We start from the raw sequence: 24,661 nt of genomic DNA on the forward strand, positions 1-24,661 counted from the left end.
CAGACGTGTTTTGGGCGAGTTATCCCCGGCTGTGTTAGGTTTAGCGTGGACTCCTCTGTTGATTTCTAACCTGACTGGGATTAGCGTGTAGATCACGGGATGTGAATTTCGCCGCTTTTACTTTTTTTCCAGCAGAAGAATGCATGAGGTCATTGATCTTTGACAGCACAAGATCAGTCATGACTTCTGAGGAGGATATCGCATGGTTCCAATCAACCTTCCGTCCTATCCCAAAACCAGAGCTTCCCGACGACGCTGTCGAATACTCAATTTATCACATCCCGCCCTCCCCCACCCACGCCGTTATCGATGAAGCTGCCGAGACCCGGGCACGATTGCTTGAAGTGCAACATACGGCAGCGGATTTAACCAAAGATTTGCTCAAGGATTACATCTGGCAGCGTGAGGCCTTTAAATTGGAGATTACAAAAGAAGATGGTACAGAACTCTTATTATTGAGACCTACCTCTAAAAAAAGGTTAAAGCTAATTGTCGCGGGGTTTAGGAATCACCTCACTACAGGGTCGCACTACCTTCGGTGACTCTATCGAAGATGAATGGGTCATTGTCTACTTCCTCCGTGAACTGACCAAGCGACACAAAGATATTTGGGTCAAAGTGGCGGACGGCGATGGCGAGTTTCTTCTCATTGAAGCTGCGGGAACACTCCCAGCGTGGATAGAGCCAGATGTCGCAGACAACAGGGTGAGTTATGGCCAGTTAATTCACACCGACTTGTTAGAGACATCATACTAACCAGCCAATCCATGCATAGGTGTGGATCAACCAAGGAGAGCTCCGAATCATCAAGCCCAAGCAAGAGACGAAGAGACAGGTCACCGAGAAAATCTCACTCCCAGAGGCACGAAAGATTATTCAGAACGAACCCGGTCGCCTTCTTCGTTCGACAATAATTCAAGAAGAGGCCTTTTACCGTCTACGCAAGTACCCTCAGCAAATCAGCGAAAACCTTCACTCCGCCATCATCACAATTCCTCGCAAGGCTGCATTCCTCCTACACCAAAAGCCAGCCTATATCTCACCTGCCGTGGAAGCGTTCTATGTTCGTGATCCGATCGCTCTGCGACCACTACGAGCTAAGGATGCGTCTGACCTTGTTTTCAAGCCGGACGACTTGGTCGACGTTAGTGTTCGGTTTACGCGTGTCGGATATGCGCAACTCAAGAGCCAGGAATTTCCTGTGCCAAATACCTGGGCGGGCAAGCTGCCCTCCACTGAAGATCGCAAAGCATATGAGCGAGCGGAAGCAGGAATGAAACTTGCGTGTGGATTCGAGATGCTGCTGTACGATCCCCAAAATCAAGACAAGCCTGCGGTCAGGGAAATGAAGTTCCTGCTCGAGGATGTGGAGACGGGAGATGAACCCCTTCCCACAGATAAAGAAATCCAAGAAACCTGGGACAAGCGAGAGGACGATGAAAAATGGCTCGATATCAACTATGAAGATCTGGAGACAGAGCTCAAAGGAAGAGGTGAAGGAAAGACAGAAGATGCTGGAAAATTCGGTGACTCTGGTGCCCAAGAAAATCTTCAACGTATTGTGGCTCGCTTTGAAGAGTTCCTGAATGATAACTCAGCGGGCTTCGATGGTGCCGATTTCATTGATGACTTTGAGTCGGATTCTGATGTCGATGAAGATGAAGATGATGACGAAGAAGTCGACAGTGAAGGCGAGGATAAGGATGCATCATTCAACGAAGAGGAATTCTCCAGAATGATGAAAGAGATGATGGGCATGCCCTCTGGATCTGATTCCATCCGCAAACGAGTGCAAGACCTCGACTCGGACGGGGAAGACGACACGGAGCAGATCAAGGAGCTTTCCCGGCGAATGGAGGCGGAATTACAAGGGACGGGTATACTCGATCTCAACCGGCGCCCGCAAGAATTGTCCTCTGACGAGGCAGGTGCATCCAAAGGAGAGGCTGCCAAGATCTCCAGTGAAGATGACGAGGATGAGAACATCAACATCAACCTCGCTAAGAATTTGTTGGAGAGTCTTCAGGGCCAAGCTGGAGCCTCTGGTCCGGCGGGCAATATGCTGTCAATGATGAACATGCGCATGCCTAAGTATGACCGTCCTTGAATAGGACATGCTCGAACTATGTGTGTGGGTAGTCATTCGACATGCCTGAGAACAGACCCTGAATCAAATCAGCAATGGAAATCAGCAATGGATTTAGTACCAGCCCCATGCGATTGACTGGATAAATGTCTTGTTTCGCTAGACAAGACGATCTCTCGACCAAAGATACAGGGATTCCTATTGTGGTTACTGATCAATATGGTTCTGTGATATCGCCTTCCACACCCGCCCAGGGGGATAGTGGGGCTGATAACGCGGTCGAGCCAACATCTCGCAGCGCCATGATGTCTATTAATGGAAAACAAGAGAGAAAAAAAAAACTTCTGATTCCATATTTCAGGGGCATGTCCGACATCCCTTGGGCAGTTAGCGGGTGATCATACGTCAAACTTGACAATTCCGCCCAGGGCGGCTAAATGAGGCTTCACTGTCTCACAATCTTGATATGTCTTCTCTAGGTCAAGTAATTATATACCCCTTTAAATATGTAGCTTGTGGAAATAAATCGAATGTCTGCAAGACCCCTCACATCTTGCGGTCAAATGCCATGCGACAGTTTAAGCTTACAACTAAACATCAAGTGCAATACTAGTCATAAAACATGTTTTCACTAAACCTGTTCCACTCTCCTAGGATATATGGTTCAACGGGACGGTCCCTACGGAGTACATACTAGTTGCCTGAATAACTTGCCAGTGCTAGTGGGGCTAGCTAGTAGGGGCAATCCATCATCAAGGCATACAGCTGCACAACACGCATACATGATACATAATCAACCCGATACGCCACGTAGACTAGCATACCCGCAGGGTGGCGACAGCCAGAGGCGAGTACCCATTTATTTTAGTGGTTTAATTGTCCGATGGAGCAACGGACTGTCGAAGCGAGTGCCCGACTGACTTGATCTTGTGACTCGCCTCTATTAAGGCTATGCAATCATAGACTCTAATAATATGGAATGTTGTACTCCGTATCCGTACAATGTTGTAGGTTGTAACTAGGTTGTAGGTTGTAGGTACATAGTAAGGTTGCATATAAGGCCGCTGATCAGCAATCTAGTTAGTACGTACTTTGGGAATTCCACGTGGCGAAATTGGCTAGATCGTCCATGTCTTGGATCGGCCCAAGTGTTCCAGGTTTAGCTTACCGATTGTTCCTGACCTCGGGGACAATATAAGGATGTCTCAATAGCCGATCCACTTTCTGCACGAGAACCACATTGGCGTTTACGTACATAAACCACCTTCCCGAAATAATCGGATTTGAGTAATAAATTGCAACTCCAATATAGTACTCCGCATACTCCGTATACTCCGTCTAAAGCCCCGGGTCTAATCCCCCCATATAATCTACATTGTCTCACGTGTAGAACATTGTGGAACACTGAATAGTGTTTTAACGTGAGTCTAGTATATTCATAATAAGTAACTTCCGAGGTTTAATTAGGTAAAATGGACCTATGGACGGAATTCAATCCTCCGTATGGAGAAACCGGCAATTCATTGAAAGGCCGACCTCGGGAACCGTTAAAGTGTCGTGTGCCTATTTGGCGAAAATAATCAGGGATCCGCTCGTGTCCAGTGGGTTCCTGTGGTTTAGTGGGTTCGCTCTTTTTTTTTCTTCCGTTTTTTTTAATAAATATTATGCTAAATCCCTCACTGTCAATTTTAAATTGGATCGAAAATCAACTATATTCTCGGCGTGATAGGGTGAGAATCACATCGAAGGAATAATGAGACGGGGTATATATTATAAAAAGTAGATGACAGGACTTTGAAGGCTGCTACACAGGGTACACTAGTGTACTTAACTAGTGTACTTAGTGTGCGACTAGTGGTAGAAGGCTGCCTGATTGTAAGGTACTTTGTATACCTCCGTACGGAGGTCACCTGGCTTATATCGGCAAGGATCTAGGATTTTGGAATTCAGGCTCAATGCCGGGGCAACTACTATTTCGGAGTGTTAGGGTCTGTTTCATCTTTTTGGGAATATAGCCTGTATACCCTCGGAGTAGGATCGGAGATGGTATGTTAGCCGCATCCGTTTGTCATCTGGACGGGACGGATGAAAGGCTGATTTAATAGAAGTTAACTCTGGAAATTAACTCCGAAGACGATCCTCATCCGGGTGAAGGGGGGATATATCGGAGATCCTTGGAAATCCTTGGATCATCTGAACTATGAGTTTCCAGTTCAAAGTATATTCTTATGTAGTTATATCATTCAAAAAACTAAAACGAGAATATACCGGCGAAAAGTAAAGAGGAACATCAAGTATGATCCTACGACTCCCGGAGGCTTGTCGGGAAATCCCATAAAGTTTAGATCCCTGTTGAACACGCTAACCTGGGAATATTTCCCCCGATTCCCACTTTTCCCACGGAACTGTTTGGTGTCCCACTTGGGGAAAGATGAACATCTTTGGGACCCAAGATCGTCCAGAAGCGAGGGAGTATGTTGTATACCCGAACTCCTAAGAAATATATATACATCTACCTAGGTAATATATGAGGCTCAGCAAATCGGAGGACAGGGAATACTTCCCTTCACCTCCTTACTGGTGCCCCCCTAACACGGAGTTATCTCCAGATTACCCCCCGAGGAAATCCACCGGGCGGATGGCTGGAATAGAGACGGCTGTCGACTGATCTGACACATGCTGATTTTCGAGTAACATCAAAAGAAAAAGAAAAAAATATCAAAAGCAAAAAAAAAAGCGACATGCCTAAAGTGGGACCGGTGAATCCCTGACGATTTGTCTAATATTTGATAGATCATAATGCCTTCAAATTGTATCCATATGGATATACCATGTACGTATCAAGATCAAGATCATAGATGGAATTAATACCGAATTATCTGCACGATCATTGGTACCACAAATATTCCCACAATGGAGCCCTTGTTTGCAGCCACCTTATCCACTTGTACGCAACGGTCCAAAGACAGACGAGAACGGCCCCTCGGGTCAAGACGCTAGGCAAAGCACGGAAACCCATGAATATTAATGGTCGGCCCGATTTTAGAATGACTTTCACATGCAGCAATCCAGGAGAAGAGCATGAAAGAATGTGATCGGAAGGCATCCGGAAGGGTGGTGTAAATATATAGGTAAAGGTGTAGAAAGTACGATAGACGATAGATTACATTTTGAATAGTAAAAGAAACAAAGATGTTAAACAGAGTTACTCCATACAGAGAGTTATAAAAAGGTAAAAAAGGTAATTAAAAGAAGAAAAATAAAAAAAGACAAGTTAAGAGAAGTGGATTCCCCCAGTGGAGAAGTTCTATCCTTCCATCGACCTTCCATTTGAGAGAAGAGTGCCTGTAGAGAGAGTGTAACTCCCGGTCTTCCACCGAAATCCTCCCCCCCCCCCCCCCGGGAAAGAGGCCAGGGCCTTAGCCCCTTCGATTATTATTGCTTGTCTTCTTATTTATCACATTACAAACTCCACTACTCTCTGCCTTTTTCTCTTTTTCTCTTTTAATATCTCTCAACTCTTTACCCCTTCACTTCCCTTTTACTCTTTTTTGTTTTTAACCTTCTTTTCCCTGGAACCTGGTCACTGTGTGGACCCGCATACCAGCCTTTCGTCATTATCCAGTCACAGCATGCCTTGGGACAATGGACTAAAGATGCTGGTTATTGCTTGATCAGGTCCACCATGGATTTCATTGTGAGTAGAAATAAAGCATACAATACACTATGATGAGCTTGAACTGACTTTCTTGACCTTTCTCAGCTCTCTTTGACGCACTTCTGCGAGGTGCATGGTCCCACCTCCATCATTTGCTCGCAGGTTCTACCTTTTTCATGCCCGCAATGTCACCCCGAACCCGAATCTCCCCAGGGTACCCCAGCTTCCCATGAGTCTCGCTTCGATCACGAGTCTCGATCTCAGAAATCCGTCGACTCGAAGTCGCCCAGAATTGAAGATCACCCGTACTTCCTCAAAGAACATCCGACCTCAGCCGAAGATAAATCCAATCGAGGTGGTGCAAATGGCGACACCTGCGCCAGTTGCAGTTTGTCTCTGCCAGAAAATGTCAGCAAACAGCTACCTCCCGGTGCGCCTGGAAGTCGCGACGCCAAGGGCAATTCCACTAGCCCCGTACTACGCTCGCGCGAGCTAGTTTACTCATGTGGCAACAACCATTCAGAGGTGGATGATGAGACCGACTATCACACCCATGCTTCTCCTCCCGACTCACTTCGCTCTGCCTCAGTGGCCTCCGATGCTTCATGTCACACACACATTCACACCTATCTCTCTCAGCGCGGCCCACCTAACCCCGCTGACTATGCACTCCTCAGACGCTCCTCTATTCGCACCCTAAGCTGTGAGCTCTTGCCCCGGGGACTTTCCTCTGGCCCCATCTGCTTCGGTGACGGAGTCGCTGGTTACACAATCGCCTACATTTTCCGCCTGCCAGACCCCATGGCCCGCGGCAAGCGACGCAGTTATGCGCTGGTCGCATTAGCGGGGCGCGATGCCGGAAGAGCATTCCGCGCATGTCCCATCATCTGGCGCGCATTCGGTCGCATCGCAACCAGCATTGTTCACGCTGCTGAGCGCTTCCAGGAAGACGAGAAGACTCGCGACGAGCAGAACAACCCGGGAAGACAGCCCGGCCGTCAGTACCCTCCCGTTTCATCCTTCCTCACCGGCCGGGGTATGGACCCGGCAGGCCGCCGTGCAGCCGGCCAGATTCGTGCCCGCAATTTGGCCGAAATCGTCGGCAATGAATACATCTTTACCGAATTACATGCTCATTTCGTCGCACTTCTGCAACAGCTGGGCTCAATGTTTGGCGGAATCCCTCTCAATGAGGAACGCTTTGTCTGCAGCACTGTCGGCGACGAAGAAAGCGCCAGTCCTTCTCAGCCAGTCCTAGTCTCCAAGGCAAGACAACCAAAGGATGACCAGAAGTATGACGGCAATGACATCGACATGTCGAACCTTGAAATTTCCGCGGGACCAAAGGCGATTCCTATTGCGCCTCGCCGGCCCGTCATGGCTTGAAACATTCTTTTCATCATTTGCATGAACCTCTTATTGAGATACCCGCCTGCTTTGTTCTTTTTTTTTTTTTTTTTCAGGCACCTTCAACTTTGACCTTGTGTTATTCTCTTTTTTTTGCACTTTTTTCTTGCGTTTTTATCCGTGTTGGCAAGGTGTTTCGACCGATTTCTGCATTGCTCATTTTGCATACGGATTCGGTCTTTTTGTTTTTCTTTTTTGCGATGTGGGCATGGGATAGACAATGGCGTCTGATAGACACGGAACGGAGTTTCTTGTTTTCCAGCCTTGGTTTCAGTTTTTTTTTTTCCTCTTGAAGTGATATGTTTCTTCTCTTGGGCATCTCGTTCGATCTTCACAGAGTTCAACGATTCAAGCACATCTGTTTAGCGGGTTTCCGTTCTTGGGGACTGGTGCTAGGTTATGATTGAGATGTCACGATCGCATGAGGCATTCGAGAGATATGTATTCTATGTATTATTTGAACACGAATGAATCCACGGCCATTGGCCACTTTTTCGGAGACTCGAGTGTTATTGTATGCACATGTGTATTATAGTCCGGAAAATTACGGGTAAAAGTACCCTTTTCGGTTAATCCGGCCACGGCCACAATCAAACCTTGGAAAATCCCACCAAAAAGAACAGCAGAGACAAAAGACCCGCATCACCTCCCACCTCCCTCCAGCAATATCAAAATGGTCGCCTTCGACAAGTGTGAGACCCGGCCGGCCCATATTGAGGCCATCCTCAATGGCCTCGACCGGTACAACCCCGAGACCACCACCGTCTTCCAGGACTATGTCTCCCAACAGTGCGAGGACCGGTCATTCGACTGCTACGCCAACTTGGCCCTGCTGAAGCTGTGAGTTAGATCCCTTTTTTTTTCATGGATTGCATTGCGAAAATCATATTTGAGAAGCTCTACTATGATGAGTATCTTTTAAGCGTTTCCTATTACCTGACATCCCCATAATATACTTGGGCATGTTGAGAAATTCTGTGAAGATACTGAACGAGAAGAACCCATGCATTGGTTGAAATCAACAGCATGACATCCTTCTCATAAACACCTCAAATCATCGTAACATCCTCGAATCCAAGCTGACAACAACCCTCTTTAAAAAAAATCCAGCTTCCAGTTCAACCCCCACCTTATCCAACCCGATACCGTGACCAACATCCTGGCCAAGGCCCTGACTGTGTTCCCCTCGCCCGCCTTCTCGCTCTGCCTCGCCCTGCTCCCAACAAACACCCAGCCCTTCCCCACCACCACCGAAGCCCAAACCGCCTCGCAGACCTCCGACTTCGTTGAGTCCGTGCAGAAGCTCACCCGCCTGTCCACTCTCCTCGAGTCCGCCCAGTACGCCCAGTTCTGGTCCACCCTGAACTCGGACGATCTGTACGCAGACCTGACCGCCGACGTGGCCGGCTTCGAGGAGCTCGTCCGCATCCGCATCGCCGTCGAGGTCGGCAACACTTTCCGCTCCATCACCGCCGGGAACCTCGAGTCCTGGCTCGATGTCCGCAGCCGTGACGCGCTCGACAAGTTCGTCGTCGATGTCTGTGGCTGGAAGGTTGATGGCGCCGTCATCCGCGTGCCTACCAACAAGGAGAACGAGGCCCGCTCCGAGGTCAAGAGCGAGCACGTCGGCATCGAGCAGTTCGGTCGTGTCATCCGTCGTGGCTTTGAGTTGCCCGCATAAGCGCTTACTGCGGAAGCTCTCTTTATTCTTGATTTTTTTTTTCTGCGTCGATTCGAAAATGTTTCACTTCTTTCCTCTTTTTCGTATCACCTTTTTTTTAAAATCTTCAAAAAGCTGTGCGAGGGAAAATTTGATTTCCATCCATGACATGAGTTCATGAATCCCACCCCCGATCAAGTGACGAACAGACGATAGATTTCGCATGGAGGAGGGGCTCGGAGATGAGTCGGGACCTGGCGCATCTGGCGTTTTTTTACTTTTTTTTTCCATTTCTCTTGTCTGTATTGGATTCTTTTTTTTACTTATCCATGCAAATATTTGCACTGGATAATATGAGGAAGAGAGAGATGTCATGTCCATATCATAACATAACTTCAGTCGTGCCTCCATGTAGGGCCGGCTTTGCTGCCAATATCAAAAATCATACAGAGCCAGTTCCAGATGTAGATGCAATGGGGATATAGCACGACACAGTGCCACTACAGAGGATACAACCTCAAATAACATCATTCAAAACATGCAGCTTCCACAAAATATTCCCTACTGAATCACAATATAAATGGACTAATAGGAAGAACCGGCCCAGTGAAAGTATCCCCAGACGCCGCAACCGACTTCCTACTATCAGCAACAATAACCTGACCATTAATCGCCATTGCCAGATCCGAAGCCAAGAAAACAGCAACGTTAGCAATTTACTCCGGCGCAGCACTGCGGTTATAATAGTATGTCTGACCTCCACCTAGTCCAAAGAGCTGATAGATCCTAGCAGACTCATTCCGAATTTCCTTAGCGGTCTTTTCGAGCTTACATTCCAAACCTTCTTCAGCAAGTCTAGAAGTAGCAAAGATACCTGTAATGGTAGGATCAGGCGGAATAGCATGCACCCGGATATTGCTAGAGGATAGTTGTGACAGCACCGCTTCGCACGAGACCATTGCAGCCGTTCTTCGCTGCTGTGTATGCCATATCTGCAAATGCCCCGCCTATTGTTACGCAAGATGAGGTGACTACTATGTCTCCCTTGGGTCTTTGGTTTTGGTTTGTTGGAGGATGTCATGCCCATGGCTCGGGAGCCGTATTTTAGGGCTAGGCAACGTGCCCGTTTGTATGACTGCCATTGCGGGTTGGAAATGGGATACCGAGAGGTCCCGAGGTCGTTTAAGCCGCTTCAGTACTAGTCGATTAACTGCTATCGAGAGATGTATAAGGGAAACTAGAAAATGGTGGAATGAGGTTGCTCGGATTGGACAGAGGGGAGACTGGACGCCGTCCACATTGCATGATTCACTAGATCATTTGTTTACTTCACTATAGCCTATCATAGCTTGAAACTGATATAGCAGGGCCTGGGAACTTTGAGGTCTTGCTCTTGTGTCTTGTGGTAGAACATGCGAAGTGTGGGTTTCAGCATTGCTGAAACAGATCATTCGACTAAAACTACATACCACTAACGCCATGATTCTACGTGCCCCTCCATTTTTCTGTTCAAGTCTGAAACTACCATCGAATGTCAGGAAGGGGACAATGAATACAGAGATGGGACTCGGATCACTATGTCTTTGAACTTCTCTAAGGATTGTTCGATAGTAAACATATTGATGTTGCTGTGACTGAAGTGCAGAGCAAGTAGACAAATGTTCATGGGCTTCAAGAGAAGAGACGATACTGGGGTTATTTATACAGAGGTCGTGCACCTTAGCATATAAAGTCAAATTACACGATCGTCCATTGTGGTTGACCTCATATGTAGCTGTACCAAGTTGCACATATATCAGTTTATAGTTTTAGCTGAAGACGATCTACAATTATATATCAAGGAAATTCCGTGTAACACACGTCCACAACATAAACCAGCTGGATTATGGTAGTTTGGCTACTTGTAAAGCCATTCTCTGCATCAAATGTGATATAAAAGTTACCAGGTGATATCTCGGCAATATATCCATAATGCTAATGCAGACCAAAAATATGTATATAGCTAGAAAATGCTTGATTTTCCTAGTAACATTGCTATGTACAAGCTAGGGTAGGCAAAATACTCTCATCTAATGCAAAATGTCTACACTTATCTCAACTCCTCCCACTGCACACCAGCCCATTCCTCCCGCCACCCAGTAACGCCCAACTCCTGCGGCGTACAGTTCTTACCACAAACCCCCATGATGATAGTGCCCCACTCCATGCCCGCATCATCCTTGCCAAGCCCAACGCCAGGACGTCCCTCCTCAAGCATAGTAATAGCATGCGGCACAATCTGGAACTCGAACACACGCTGATTTCCACAGTACTCACAAGCCGGGATACTTCCCGCACCGAGTGTGGTGACTTTGGCGTTAGGAGCATTGTGAGAATGCAGCCGGGCACCGACTTCATCGCCAGTCGAGTACAGCAGCGGCGAACCGCGGAACTCATACCGCAGAACCTGCTCCGGGTTGTGCTCGAGACGCATCGAGAACTTCATAAAGTCCTTGTCGAGCTCGGACTCGAAAGTGTCCTTGAGCTCAGCGCCACCAGCGCCTTCTTCCTCCATTGGCTCGATCTGCACATTATCTGGCACTTCGGGTGAAGACGGCCGCGAGAGAGTCTCGTATTCTGCGTCTAGGTAGAAATTCTTGTATGGCGCAGGGAATGCGGACTGCGCGGGCCACGGCACCGGTGTGCTTGATTCAGGTGTTTTCTTTGTCGCGGCTGAAGGGGGCGGCGAGGAGATGCGCACTTTGTCGGCGAAAGATGAGGCAAGGGTGCTTGCAGACACGGCGGGCTTTTCAGCTGTAGGTGCTGTTGCCTGGACCGGTGTTGCGAAGGGGTTGCTTCCTGCGGGGGTTGGGCCTGAAGCGGATGAGAAGGGGTTCTGGTTCGAGGAGATGTTGCTTGTCAGGTTTGTTGCGCCGAACAGGCTCGCTCCTAGGTCCTGCTTGGGTTGTTCTGGTGCGACGGGCTGGGTTTCCTCTGTTTTCGCTTCAACCTGTTTGTTTTGTCCGCCGATGGCAACCTTGCGCGCTGCGCGGAATGCTCTGATACTGCCTGGCTTGCGGTTGCAGGGTTTTCTGGGGCAACCAAATAGATATAGGCGTCGTTCGTCGGTCGGGAAGTGATCGGGCAGGTCGCCATGCAATTCGAGGAGGAGGAGCATGGGGCTGTTGCAGACTTTGCAATTGGCGAAATCGCCAGGTGGTGGGGAGGCCTCATCGAGCCATTTCTATATAAAAAAGTTGTTAGTTGGAGGTAAATATAGAGTGATTCTTCGCAGGAATATGACATACCGGCCATCCTCCAAGATGGCTGATTACATCCTCGATGACATCCTCAGCGGCATAGCCTAGAAGCACACCGGTATCGGTGAAGTCTTCATCGAGACTGGAGTCACTGTCATAGGGATCCATTTTGAATTGATTCGAAGTTAAGTGAATCAAATCTGTGATGCCCCTCAAAAAAGATAAGCGATATGGAAATGCGCCAGTCCTAAACAAGACTAGCGTGGTATTGATACCCAAGTCCAAGTTACCCTCATCGCATCACCTCCCTTTGACACTTCAACTCCATCCATCCATGGGTGTCGATTTAATCTACATTTAAACTCTGGTTAATCAGGATTTGCTGTTAAACTACCAATTAGCTCTGTCATCTTCTAGTACTGCCATAATCATGCCGGCGTCTATGCCACGGCATCTCCCTTTCTTCCTATACTCCATCCTAGCCATCTTACTCGTCTCGTTTGGCAATGCAGCAGAACAAGAGCAACTGCGAGGAGCCGCTAATACTGCCCCCAAGCGGGTGGCAATAATCGGTATGCCTCTATCTAAAGAACACAGTTCCATACGGGGCTGATATTCCTCATAGGCGCCGGAGCCGGAGGCTCGTTTGCTGCGTATCAACTGCGCAAGCTCGCAGATGAAGCCGACATCCCTGTCGATATCACAGTCTATGAACGTGAACCATATATCGGCGGCCGCTCAACAACAGTCAATGTATTCAACGACCCAGCGTACCCTATTGAACTGGGCGCTTCCATCTTTGTCCAGATCAATTACAATCTGGTCAACGCCTCCCGTGACCTTGGTCTGACGGTCAGTAGTGCTGACCATGCACGGCCCAGGGAGACCGAGGAGAGCATCGGAATCTGGGATGGGAGCCAGTTTGTTTTCACGTTGAAGAATTCGTATAGCTGGTGGAATATCGGCCGGCTCTTCTGGCGTTTTGGACTGGCGCCACTGCGTACCCAGAATCTGGTGAAGAGTGTCGTTGGCAGGTTTCTCCGTCTTTATGAAGAGCCCTTATTTCCTTTCAGCTCTCTTACTGAGGCGGCTGTTGCGGCTGACTTGATCAATGCTACTGTGTCTCCAGGCGATGTGTTTCTCCAGACAAATAGCATCGACTCGTTGTTTGCAAGGGAGATCATTCAAGCAAGTACTCGAGTGAATTATGGGCAGAATCTACAGCTGATCCATGGCTTGGAATCTATCGTCTGCATGGCTACGGATGGAGCAGTTTCTATTGAGGGCGGAAATTGGCGCATTTTCGATGGTGCGCTGAGAGCCTCGGGAGCGAATATCAAAGTGAATACCACTGCCACTGGGATTTCGCGCAATGATGATGGGACTGTGCAGGTCTCCTCAAAGCTGAACACCGCTACCGACTCAGAGCATGAAGTATTTGATGAAGTTGTCATTGCCGGTCCTTTGCAGTACTCGGGTATTTCCGTCTCCCCTCCCTTGGAGTACACCCCAGATGAGATTCCATATGTGAATCTGCACGTTACACTATTTGCATCCCCACACCGCATCTCACCAAAGTATTTCGGCCTGAAGGATTCAAATGCTCGAGCGCCTGAGACTATTCTGACCACTCTGCCAGAGGGCCTTGATCTGGGTTCGAACCCAGATGGCGTTGGGCCAAGCGGCTTCTGGAGTATTAGTACACTCCGAACAGTGAAATCGGAAGAAGATAAACAGCAACATTACGTTTACAAAATCTTCTCGCCAGAGCGGCCCACAGCTGAATTCATTGCCCAGATTCTGGGGGTGGAGAGTAAGACTGTGGGGAGCAATACAACCATTGGAGACCTTTCGATAGGTGATATCAGCTGGTTCCATGAGAAGCTATGGAACCCATATCCTCTTTTGTATCCGCGAGTGACATTTGAAGAGACTCTTCTGGCTCCGGGTGTGTGGTACACGGGTGGCATCGAGAGCTTTATCTCGACAATGGAGACTAGTGCGCTGATGGGCCGGAACGTGGCAACTCTTATGTTCCAGTCGTGGCAGAAGCAAGGAGATCAGACAGATGGTGGTGCCTCGTCTGGGGATAGGGAGCTCTAAGCCTGCTTATGTTTTGCCAATCTCCCTCCCAAGGTCAAACCAGTCAAGCGTTATACATGGAAAGTCCCTGTCTTGTTTTTAGCCTTACATTTGTTAATTGCACCCCCATCTTACATCGCGCAATATAAAAAATAACGAACTTGATTCCTTTCTACGCACATGGGTTCGTAAACTGCATCCTAACACTTGCCGACGCCCACAATAAATCATCGAGATATAGTTCTCCCAGGCTAGTCTGTATTGTCTGTCTATGGACTACATGTGTTGGATCAAAACTAATGTGCCCCAGAGACCTATGTGATCAAACAATATGTTTAGGATGATGGGCCTCGAGGTCCAGCGGGATCTTCAGCTCCTTTTAATCTCAGCTCTCCTGGATATCAACAAATCATCATGGAATAAAGGTTTATATCAACCTTGAGCCTCCTGCCGGGTACCTGAGACTCTCCGCAGGGTCCATGTGGAGAGTGGAGACAATCCATGAGGCCCATATGATTCGCGGCATAGTACACTAAACTACTCAAGCAACGCCACAATTTAATACGAAGCTGAACACAGTACTCAGTATAGGTCGGCAAATCACATACTGTACAGTGTATGCAGGGTATGCGGCACTATGGGCCGGAAACCAATCTGATTTATGTTGTACGTGACAAATACGACTAAGAATTAATTAGAAAATTGAGGGAGATACATACCTACAAAGCAGGTAAGGTTCCCAATTTTACTGTCGCTCTAGCCTATAAATCCCTGCTGGACACAGTTCCCCCTTGAATCTACACCAATGGCACGGATACTAGCTACTTGTATATTGAAGATGATGATTCGGATAACGAACTTTGGCTGAAGCTCTCACGTCCTCTAAAGCGTATGACATCCTTCGAAATGAAAGACTGGGAGGACGAAAGCTAATTATATTGAATGAATTGATTCTCTCAACCCTTTGTTTATTTCAAATATTGCGGGCCTATCATGGCTCTTCTTTAAATTACATCTTCATGGCAAAATATCGTTTGGAAAGTCTCTGACCACATGGACAGGCCTGCTTGCTATACGTAATCGCCGGCCGTTTATTGTTTCACGAGCATGTCGGTCTAAAACTACTTGAAATATTCTTTCGTGCAAACTGCTGTTGCATTTGACATTTATGTATATATTCAAGAGGTGGGAGCTAGTAGTCCGCCTCGCTCTCGCTGCCAGGATATGCCTTCTTTCTCAGCTTCCATAGCGACTTTTCCCGCCGTGCAGCGGCTTCACGCTGATAACGACTGTTATCTTCCACAACAGTCATCCAAGGCACATTGCTCGCCCGGCGAACTCTCTCTCGCAGCAATGCAAGCGTTCGATTATGCTCAGCCGGATCGAGTTCGTGTGCCTGTTCAATGCCAGAGTCTCCAGCTTTTCTCGGCCCAGAGGTTGATTGCTGGTAGCGCCGCTCTGCCGCACGAGCGGCGTAGTATTCTTCACTGATAGCCCAATTCGGGTTATCAAGTTGGCCGCGGACCAGTACAATGCCATGGCCTTGCTCGATGGCTTTTTCCAGGTGAGATGAGGGAATAGGAGTGGAGAGCTCAAGCTTGCGCGAAGAGGTATCAATCGAACGGACCAAAGCCAGACCAAGACAGTTTGATGCTTTAGGATCCAATGGGGTGCAACTGCCGGAACCAACAAAGAGGTAAGGAAGGTCTTCGGATGTTCGTACGATGCTGTCAGCGATGGAAAGATCAGCTGGATTACCCGCACCTGGGTTTGCTGAATCCATGTCAATGTCTGCATGGTCTTCGTCATTCGGTGGCTCTGATGTTGCCATCCCACTCATGATAGCTTTCGGCGATTCCACTGCCACGACTCCTACGATAGCGCCTTCAAGCGTTTCGTGCAGTAAATCGGGGTTGATCTGGGATCCCATGACCATGACGCCCAAAATACCTTGTCGTGCGCCAGCATAGTCCACAGTAATAGGCCTCGTGCGAGATAGCGGTACATCTGACCAAAGGGGAGTGCTGAGATCATTTGGATGAGACATATGGAAGTATGACTGGATTTGCATCGCTCGCAATTGAGCGCTTGATCGGCTCACGAAATCAGTGGGCTGGGAGGGGAGGATTGTCAAGGGGACTCGAGCTTCATGGGCAGCCAGACCTAACGGATCCACAACTTCTGATGGGCCCTTTTCACTCATATATACCACATCAGAGAGACCGAGAGATCTGACCAGCCAAGTTGCAACCTCCAATCCTTGCCCAAAGATCCAACCAGGGTAATTGATAATCAGAGGGCATTGGGGATGTTTCTCCAGTAACAAGCGGTATTGATCCATCAGATCCATGACCGCCAGTGCATAATGATCAGGGTCTTCTTTTGGCGATGCTGCACCGATGTGATGCGCCCGCACAATCTCACCGTCACGGGAATCGTCCAATGATGGGTGGGTGAAAGGCGGACCGAAGAATGGAGAACGCAAGCGTGCAAGATAAACTTGACCCATAGGGGCAAACTCAGGCTGGCCCGGGTCTAGATCCAGGAAAGCAACTCCATCGGTATTAGTATATCCATTCTCAGTCTCGGGTGTCGGACTGAGAACGTGATTCAACAAGTAGCGACTAAAGGTAGACTTTCCGGATGCTTTGGGGCCACATATTAGAACCCGAAGCTGTCCTTCACGTTGTGAGAGAGATTTCATTGATGCACTCCATTTCTTGTCAAGGTGAAGTGGTCGGATATGTCTATTTAAGGAATCATCGGCCGATGTATACAACTGTGAAGTCAATTAGCTTTGAACACATCTCGAGCCGGTGTAGGGTATGATAACATACCACTGAAAATGTCCGCTTCGAGTCTTTTGCGGCCCCTTTCAGGGTGATTTTATCTGCAGCGGTGTTCTCGCCAGCCCAGATCCTTTGATACAAAGGCGAGAGGTCACGGAGGCGGGAAATACCGCTGGTGCAGGACTTGATCTCCACTTCTGCGTCGCCATCAATTCCAGCAACACATTTGATGACTGGTAAAGAGTGGGTTGAAGGAGCATAAACCCTATGCAGTTGCGAGGACGGATGTAATTTTGCGCCCATCAGACTGACAACACCTCTTTTGACCCAGAGATCATAATGGCCCAACAACGCCAGGTTCTAAGTAAGTCAGGTCAGTATCCACCCCAAATGGCTGGAAGGGTTCGTCCATACCGTCCGTTCCTTGATGCGAATGCAAAGTGTGCTCTCATCACTGTAGACTATGTTGCTTTTATTCAACCGAGCCTTGGACAGAGGGAAATTCTGGAGCTCTGCTGGTGTTTCTGCGGGCGATTCATAGCCATCGGCATCACCCACAACAGACGCAATATCATCCTCGTCCATCTCTCCCGCATCCTCGACTTGGTCTTTTTCAGACTGGTTGTCTTCGGGGTGCTTCAAAGTATCCTCCACCTCGGCCTTCAATTCCGATTTTTGAGGCCGGCTAACTCTTACTGGGCGTTCCGGTGTTGTCTCTGCGGGCAATGGCTCATCTTGTTTTTTTGCTGCCTTTGTCCGTGTACCACGATGCTCTTCATTTGTCTCAGTCACCCCAGGTCCTTCGAGAGACTGCCGTGACTTTTTCGAGGGCGGCTCGCTCTCAACAACAGGTTGTGGTGCATCCTTTGGTACATTCGCGCTCTGTGCTTGCTGTTGTCGAGCTCTGCGCGCTGCCAAAGCAGCGACGGCGCTAACGGGGCCTAGAGAAATGACATGTGAGCTTCAAATTGGTGTCGTAGAGCATGGATAGAGGGCTTACCAGCTGATTGCTGTTTTTCGGCCTTTCGTTTCACCATGATAATATAAATTCAAGCGCACGAGCTTCTAGCTTGTGTTCGAAAGGAAAACGACCTCGATAATGCGATCCAAAGCCGATAAGCAAAAAAAGTTGACTGGTGGTCCGTGCTCCCGCGGAGCAGAAAAAAAGATCGTTGAACTTGAATATCCTCACTCAACGTCGATCCAATTCATTTTGCGAAATCGGCTTTGCCGGAACTTCGCATATATATCCTGTGCATTGCCCCATTATCCAGTTCCATTCATCTTGTTGATCTCGGGTGTGCCAAACGCCGCGCATTCTTGCGAAATCATTTTAGTCCCGACCTCGAGTTTGCCCAACACATTGAACAGCCGCCATGGCATCATCCGACAGCGATACCAGCTCGAGCAGATCGACCTCGCCCGAGCTTACGACCGAAAAGGAGAAAAAAATGACCCAGCACTTGAAGGCACAGGAATCAAGCGAAGATGAAACCTCGGACTCAGGTTCAGACTCGGATAGCGACTCCGACGATTCCAGCGAAATGAAGCCCAGCTCCAGCTCAGACAAGAAGTAAGAGATTATCGCGCTACCAGCTCTAATGGTAACTAACCCATGCGCTCATAGGGTCGTAATCTCCGGTCCTCAGCCATACAAACCACCAGCGGGTTTCAAGTCTGCAAAGAAGCAGGCCCCGCCATCCTCCAAAGCATCCTCCCTTCTCTCCAACCTCAACGGCAAACAAGTCCTCCACCTCACAGCACCAGCCTCTCTGCCTTTGTCCCAGGTCAAAGAGTTGTGCATGGCCAAGATCATGCAGGGTGAACCGATCATCTCTCATGACGGTGTGAACTATGGTATCCCAGTCGAAGCTCTTTCCGAGGCCGACCCCGCCACTAAATCGCTACTTCTTTTCGACGAGAAGACACAAACATATTGTACAGCAGCCCAAAGCATCCCAAGTTACCACGTTCAAGAAATGATCGGTCTCCCGAGCACATCGAAAAACACCGATGCTGTAGTGGCAGAAATGCGCAAATATGTCAAGCCCGCCCGGCCGCAGCCGAAGAACTTGAAGATGCGTTTCCGGCCTGTCGGGACAACCAGTGCACCTCCAGAGACTCTTGGATCTAGCTCGGAATCCGAGGCCGAGGTACCTTCGTTCAAGGTTCCCAAGGGAGAGGAACGGAAGAGGAAGCTTGATCACGATGAGGCCGAGGATGAAGCTCCCCAAGCGGCGGCGCTTCCTCGGAAGAAGTCAAAGAAGCACTCACAAGAAAAGGAGGAGGATGATAGTCTGAGCCGGAAGAAGTCCAAGAAGTCCCACAAGGACAAGGAGGAGAAGAAGCGGAAGAAGTCCGAAAAGGCATGATTTGGCGTTAATGGTTTTGTTTTTGAAAATAGCTTTGTTTTAACGACGTCCCCAATACTATGTACAACTTAGAATCTTATCTTTTACCTTGGATCTGGTAGCTCTTATAACCGGCTGCAATTTGAACAATGTTACATGAGTTTGGCTTTTTTTCCATTGCTTGTTTTTTTTTTTGCATAAGTCATAAGAGATGTAATTAGTATAGTCCAATGAGCTTTTCATTAGATGCCACTCTAACCTAGGGTTCGCCCCACAAAGTGACAGGCTTCAACTTCAATTTGGCATAATGAAGGATCGACAATTGCTGGCCAATCCCCAAATGTTTATTTAGCCTAACTATCGCTAAGACCAACTATTTTTGCTTTTTGGACTGGAATCTCAACAAAAGTAACTAAGTTATAGGATCAAGTCGATTTTAGAAGAAAGATTAGAAAACACTAGCTTAATACACACATAGAAAGATAGAACCTACAAGGCCGTATAGATATGGATCTACATGTTTTGCCTCAGGCATCAAGCTGACATAAGGAGCGATGGAGTCATAGATCACATGCATGCGGAGAGAGCCCAGGTGATGTTTCTCCCTTTGTGTATTTGAAGATTTCTATGAACACTTGAGATAGCGTTCCTTTCCATTATTTCCGTTTCTATAATCTTTGCAAATAGACCATGGCGCTTTGATGATTTGCAGTGTGGTTTGGCAGCTTCATCCATATCCGGTGTCCAAGCTTCAATGCGCTTATCGGCCTAGATCCTGGAATCCCGTGCGTTGTTCACCATTTACCCTGCTTATCACGATCTGGCGCCTGACCAAGGGTTTGGCGTGACAAAGTCACTTGGCGTTCAGGTTGATGTGTCTTCCTATTTGACTGGTGCTTATACCCGATCGTCATAGTCCTATCGGTGCCGAGCTGTCACCTGGCTCGAGCTTCTGACTGCCCGACCGGCTTTAGTGATTCACCACGCCCTAGCATCGTTTACTCCCGTCCTTGACCTACATTTTGCATCGATCGTATCGTATCGGTATACCAGAGATAAAGATGAAATCATTAAGAGATGATGCCAAACGTCGGGCAGACCGGCAGTTGAGCGCAAGTATGAAACCTACTTCGTCCAACCGTCCATTTTCAGATCGAGTACCAGACAGATTTAAGGATGGGGATGATGCCCAGTTTGATTTCACAGCTCCGCCGCGAGGTATGGGTTCACGGGACGGCAACGTGCATTATATGCAGCAATCCCTCTTCTCCATGATTGCTGCTGTCGGATCCAAATCGGACTTCCATGCTCGGTTTGATGAATCAAGTGATAGTGACGGAGAGATGGAAGAACACCCGCGGATTGAACAAACTAGTGGGAAATTAGCATCTCGGACGTCTGTGCCATCCTTGGACTCCCGCCAGCCAAGCAATGTATCGGAATCAAACACACTCGTTCTGGAAGAGAGAGGACGTCGTCATCAAAGAACAAAATCAGACAATAAGCTTTTGCAGAGACTACCCAGGTTAGATTCAGAAGGCGGGGCAAACGAGTCATCAACCCAACCCGACTCGATGCTCAAGGTGCCCCCTCTAAGGCGAACTCGCAGTGCGACACCGCGAGCAGCTCCGGTTCTAAGTCGCATGGTTGAAGCGCAATCTCACTTTGACTTAGCACCGGCAACACCATACTTGCCATCCAATCCAAACAAAGCCATGGAAGACCAGCCTGAATCATCTGCGTCCGCTCTTTCTACACGATTGATGAAGATGTTTGGGTTTGCGAAGCCTGAAAAGGTTCTGGTGGAGTATGCATGCTCGTTGCTCCAGAGCATGCTTCTTCAAGGCTACATGTATGTGACGGAAGGTCACATCTGCTTTTACGCCTACCTTCCAAAGAAGTCCAACGTGGCGATAAAGTCGGGGTACCTATCCAAACGTGGCCGCAAGAATCCCACGTATCACCGCTATTGGTTTGCTCTGAAGGGCGATGTCCTCTCATACTACGCAGATCCCTCCAATCTCTATTTTCCTAGCGGACATGTCGATCTTCGATATGGGATCTCTGCGTCTCTCGCTGAACGTAAAGACGGCGATGCGAAAGACTTTCAGGTCACCACTGACCAGCGGACGTATTTGTTCAGAGCAGACAGTGCTACCAGTGCAAAGGAATGGGTGAAAGCTCTCCAGAAAGTCATATTTCGGACACATAACGAAGGTGATAGTGTGAAGGTATCATTCCCAATAGCGAATGTTATTGACCTGGAGGAGAGCCCAATGGCCGATTTTGCGGAGACGTTCAAAATCCGAGTTCTCGACAGCGGCGAAACATATGCAATTGACGAGGTAGGTCGTGTGACGAGATGTTACTATGTTCATTGCTGATCACTCCACAGTACTTCTTCTCGTTCTTTGATTCGGGCCAGGACGCGTTAAACTACATCAAAGGCCTGGTCAATGCTGCATCGGCTACTACCGCAACGAAAGAGTCGCTGGGTGAACACGACATCCGACATCAACCCGAATCAAGTCGTACTGCCCATAAAAGGCAGTCGGTCAGCAGCGTTCGAGTATCCGATCAGAGGCAAGGAGATTCACCACGCAAGCGAAGCTCCAGTGTAGGAAATGAAAATCAAGGCTCGGCCGACTCATTTGCGGAGCAAGGGACCGGATCGTCGCCGATTATACAGTCGATGACAGACACTACTGAATCGGCCAGTCAAATACTGCACAGAAGCGACGTCTTTCAATCGCCCACTATGCACACACTGCAAAGACGCACATTGGATGTGGGAGAAACCGTTCGACGACATTCTGATGATACAACTCCCTCTGCATCTGCGCGGCTGGACCTAGATGCAGCGGCAGGCTCTCCATCTGGAACGCTAGGTGGCAATGAAACCACAGACGACACGCGATATGCCACCGGCCATTCTAATCCAATGCAATCTTCAAGACCGAGCTCGGTTACTCATCTGAACGAACTTGTCAAAGCAGGCGCATATCCCCTTCAACGCGCCGCTGGTTTTGCAGAATACTTGAAGAGCCGCTCGAAGCAGATGAGCACACTGTTAGCAACAGAGTCAATGGGCTATATAGAAAAGGTCTCTGGCATGTGGATTGGTGGGCAGAAGCATTATGGAGAGCGGGAAGGGCCATTGCTCGAGGACCAGAACGTTGACCCCGAGGACAACGAAGGTGCATTCAATTATGGGGATCGCTTTCGTGCACACTTTGCTCTCCCATCTAGCGAAAAGCTGCAGGCGACTTATTACGCCTACTTGCATCGTGTGCTCCCGCTCTACGGCAAGATCTATATAAGTCAGAAGAAACTTTGTTTCCGCAGCCTTATTCCTGGTACTCGGACCAAAATGATTTTACCGTTCAAGGACATTGAGAACGTTGAAAAAGAGAAAGGCTTCCGCTTTGGATACCATGGACTCGTTGTCATTATCCGTGGCCATGAAGAGCTTTTCTTTGAGTTCAACGCCTCAGATTCACGAGATGACTGTGCAGTCACACTGCATCAAAATTTGGAGTCCGTGAAATTCCTAGTGGAGTCTGGTTTGCTAGCAGATGAAGAGCGAGACGAAGTTGAAGCAGCCAAGGATGAGCACCGCATGCTCCAGGAAGCAAGACTGGACAGCCCCGAGGAACACGATGCACGTCCGAGTTTCACTGAGGATTCATCGGAGATACATCCGTTCTTTGACGATCCTCGCGCTTCCATTATCAACTTCAAACCTCCCGAGCCTCTAAGGATTACCTGTCTGACCATCGGCTCCCGGGGCGATGTACAGCCGTACATTGCGCTTTGCAAAGGACTGCTTGCCGAGGGCCACAAACCGAAGATTGCAACTCATGCCGAGTTCGAACCCTGGATCAGAAAACACGGGATCGACTTTGCTCCCGTTGATGGTGATCCCGCGGAGCTAATGCGAATCTGCGTGGAGAACGGGATGTTTACGTATTCCTTCCTCAGGGAGGCTTCATTGAAGTTCAGAGGATGGATCGATGATCTTTTGTCGTCGGCTTGGATTGGTTGTCAAGGCAGTGACCTTCTAATCGAGTCACCGAGCGCCATGGCTGGGGTCCACATTGCAGAGGCTTTAAGAATTCCGTACTTCCGCGGGTTCACCATGCCATGGACAAGAACACGGGCCTATCCTCATGCTTTCGCAGTGCCGGAGAATCGCATGGGTGGAGCATACAACTACATCACATACGTCATGTTCGACAACATCTTTTGGAAGGCCATCGCGGGGCAAGTGAACCGCTGGCGAAACAACGAGTTGGGATTGAAAGCCACAACATTGGACAAGATGCAGCAAAACAAAGTCCCGTTCCTTTACAATTACTCGCCCTCCGTGGTGGCCCCGCCTCTTGATTACCCGGATTGGATTCGCATTACCGGATATTGGTTTTTGAATGAGGGCACCGACTGGACTCCCCCAGTTGAACTATCAAACTTCATTGCGCAGGCCAGAGCGGATGGCAAGAAGCTCGTGTATATCGGGTTCGGATCCATTGTGGTCTCGGATCCTGCTGCCCTGACACGGACCGTCATCGAATCAGTCCAGAAAGCAGATGTCCGATGCATCCTCTCAAAGGGCTGGTCCGATAGGCTTGGTGACCCATCTAGCACGGAGACCGAGATACCTCTACCACCAGAGATCCATCAAATCCAATCTGCACCCCACGACTGGCTTTTCTCCCAGATCGATGCCGCAGCTCACCACGGCGGAGCAGGAACCACCGGCGCAAGTCTTCGAGCCGGTGTCCCCACAATCGTCAAGCCATTCTTCGGAGACCAATTCTTCTTCGGCTCCCGGGTGGAGGATCTAGGCGTTGGCATCTGCATGAAGAAACTGAACGTCAGTGTCTTCTCGCGGGCTCTCTGGGAGGTGACGCACAGCGAACGCACGATTGTCAAGGCACGGAATCTGGGCATTCAGATCCGCAATGTGAGTTGTTCCAAGACTTTTTAGGCTAACTGGATGGAGTGCTAACTTGATATTCCCTGTTTAGGAAGACGGTGTGGCCACTGCAATCCAGGCCCTCTATCGCGATCTTGAATACGCTAAGACCTTGGCCCGACAAAAATCGCTTGCCTCGTCCACCCCATTCTCTCCTACACCTACAGCTAAGACCTCTCCAGATGGAGGCGATGACGACCTTGATGATATTGAAGAGTGGACCTTTGTCGGTGATGAAACCGGCTTCGACATCTCGAAGCGGATGCGTGAGCGAGCTGCTTCAGATGCCGACAGGCTAGGTTCCAACATGTTCCAATGATTTTGTTTTCGTTGCGATACTCCAGTGCTCTGTCGAGATCTTCCACCATCCTCAGATTCCCACCCTATCACCGCCCAACAATAATATGCTGTACA

At 48.7% G+C, this 24,661-nt stretch overlaps 9 protein-coding genes across 9 annotated transcripts; 6 read left to right on the forward strand and 3 right to left on the reverse strand.

Annotated features, from left to right (window-relative positions):
• Positions 1-165: 165 nt before the first annotated feature.
• On the forward strand, positions 166-2,107 carry N7455_002104 (putative regulatory factor Sgt1; the record flags this gene model as incomplete). Its single annotated transcript, XM_040951227.2, has 3 exons — positions 166-438; positions 506-705; positions 776-2,107. The coding sequence occupies exons 1-3, from the start codon at positions 180-182 to the stop codon at positions 2,105-2,107; spliced, it is 1,791 nt and encodes a 596-aa protein (XP_040818232.2). The 5' UTR covers positions 166-179.
• A 3,664-nt stretch (positions 2,108-5,771) lies between these two features.
• Positions 5,772-7,130, forward strand: N7455_002105 (folliculin domain-containing protein; the record flags this gene model as incomplete). The annotated part of the gene is made up of 2 exons (XM_040951899.2): positions 5,772-5,783; positions 5,850-7,130. 2 exons carry the CDS (start codon positions 5,772-5,774, stop codon positions 7,128-7,130), a joined length of 1,293 nt encoding a protein of 430 aa, XP_040817850.2.
• A 694-nt stretch (positions 7,131-7,824) lies between these two features.
• Positions 7,825-8,832, forward strand: N7455_002106 (CSN8/PSMD8/EIF3K family protein; the record flags this gene model as incomplete). The annotated part of the gene is made up of 2 exons (XM_040951350.2): positions 7,825-7,991; positions 8,262-8,832. 2 exons carry the CDS (start codon positions 7,825-7,827, stop codon positions 8,830-8,832), a joined length of 738 nt encoding a protein of 245 aa, XP_040817831.2.
• A 695-nt stretch (positions 8,833-9,527) lies between these two features.
• On the reverse strand, positions 9,528-9,770 carry N7455_002107 (Short-chain dehydrogenase/reductase SDR; the record flags this gene model as incomplete). The annotated part of the gene is made up of 1 exon (XM_065604223.1): positions 9,528-9,770. One exon carries the CDS (start codon positions 9,768-9,770, stop codon positions 9,528-9,530), a length of 243 nt encoding a protein of 80 aa, XP_065462714.1.
• Positions 9,771-10,900: 1,130 nt separating this feature from the next.
• On the reverse strand, positions 10,901-12,218 carry N7455_002108 (small subunit rRNA maturation protein TSR4; the record flags this gene model as incomplete). The annotated part of the gene is made up of 2 exons (XM_040950952.2): positions 10,901-12,034; positions 12,099-12,218. 2 exons carry the CDS (start codon positions 12,216-12,218, stop codon positions 10,901-10,903), a joined length of 1,254 nt encoding a protein of 417 aa, XP_040818462.1.
• Positions 12,219-12,480: 262 nt separating this feature from the next.
• On the forward strand, positions 12,481-14,153 carry N7455_002109 (putative prenylcysteine lyase; the record flags this gene model as incomplete). Its single annotated transcript, XM_040952014.2, has 2 exons — positions 12,481-12,622; positions 12,676-14,153. 2 exons carry the CDS (start codon positions 12,481-12,483, stop codon positions 14,151-14,153), a joined length of 1,620 nt encoding a protein of 539 aa, XP_040818300.2.
• Positions 14,154-15,324: 1,171 nt separating this feature from the next.
• On the reverse strand, positions 15,325-17,958 carry grc3 (uncharacterized protein; the record flags this gene model as incomplete). The annotated part of the gene is made up of 4 exons (XM_040951618.2): positions 15,325-16,911; positions 16,970-17,281; positions 17,336-17,862; positions 17,922-17,958. The coding sequence occupies 4 exons, from the start codon at positions 17,956-17,958 to the stop codon at positions 15,325-15,327; spliced, it is 2,463 nt and encodes an 820-aa protein (XP_040818063.2).
• Positions 17,959-18,297: 339 nt separating this feature from the next.
• N7455_002111 (DNA-directed RNA polymerase I subunit RPA34) lies at positions 18,298-19,293 on the forward strand (the record flags this gene model as incomplete). Its single annotated transcript, XM_040951407.2, has 2 exons — positions 18,298-18,494; positions 18,549-19,293. 2 exons carry the CDS (start codon positions 18,298-18,300, stop codon positions 19,291-19,293), a joined length of 942 nt encoding a protein of 313 aa, XP_040818512.2.
• Positions 19,294-20,333: 1,040 nt separating this feature from the next.
• On the forward strand, positions 20,334-24,566 carry atg26 (uncharacterized protein; the record flags this gene model as incomplete). The annotated part of the gene is made up of 3 exons (XM_040951918.2): positions 20,334-21,617; positions 21,668-24,235; positions 24,300-24,566. The coding sequence occupies 3 exons, from the start codon at positions 20,334-20,336 to the stop codon at positions 24,564-24,566; spliced, it is 4,119 nt and encodes a 1,372-aa protein (XP_040817829.2).
• Between the last annotated feature and the right edge of the window lie 95 nt (positions 24,567-24,661).

This window comes from Penicillium solitum (assembly GCF_028829755.1).
Source record: "Penicillium solitum strain IBT 25940 chromosome Unknown utg000001l_segment0_segment0, whole genome shotgun sequence".
NCBI classification, from domain to species: Eukaryota; Fungi; Ascomycota; class Eurotiomycetes; order Eurotiales; family Aspergillaceae; genus Penicillium; species Penicillium solitum.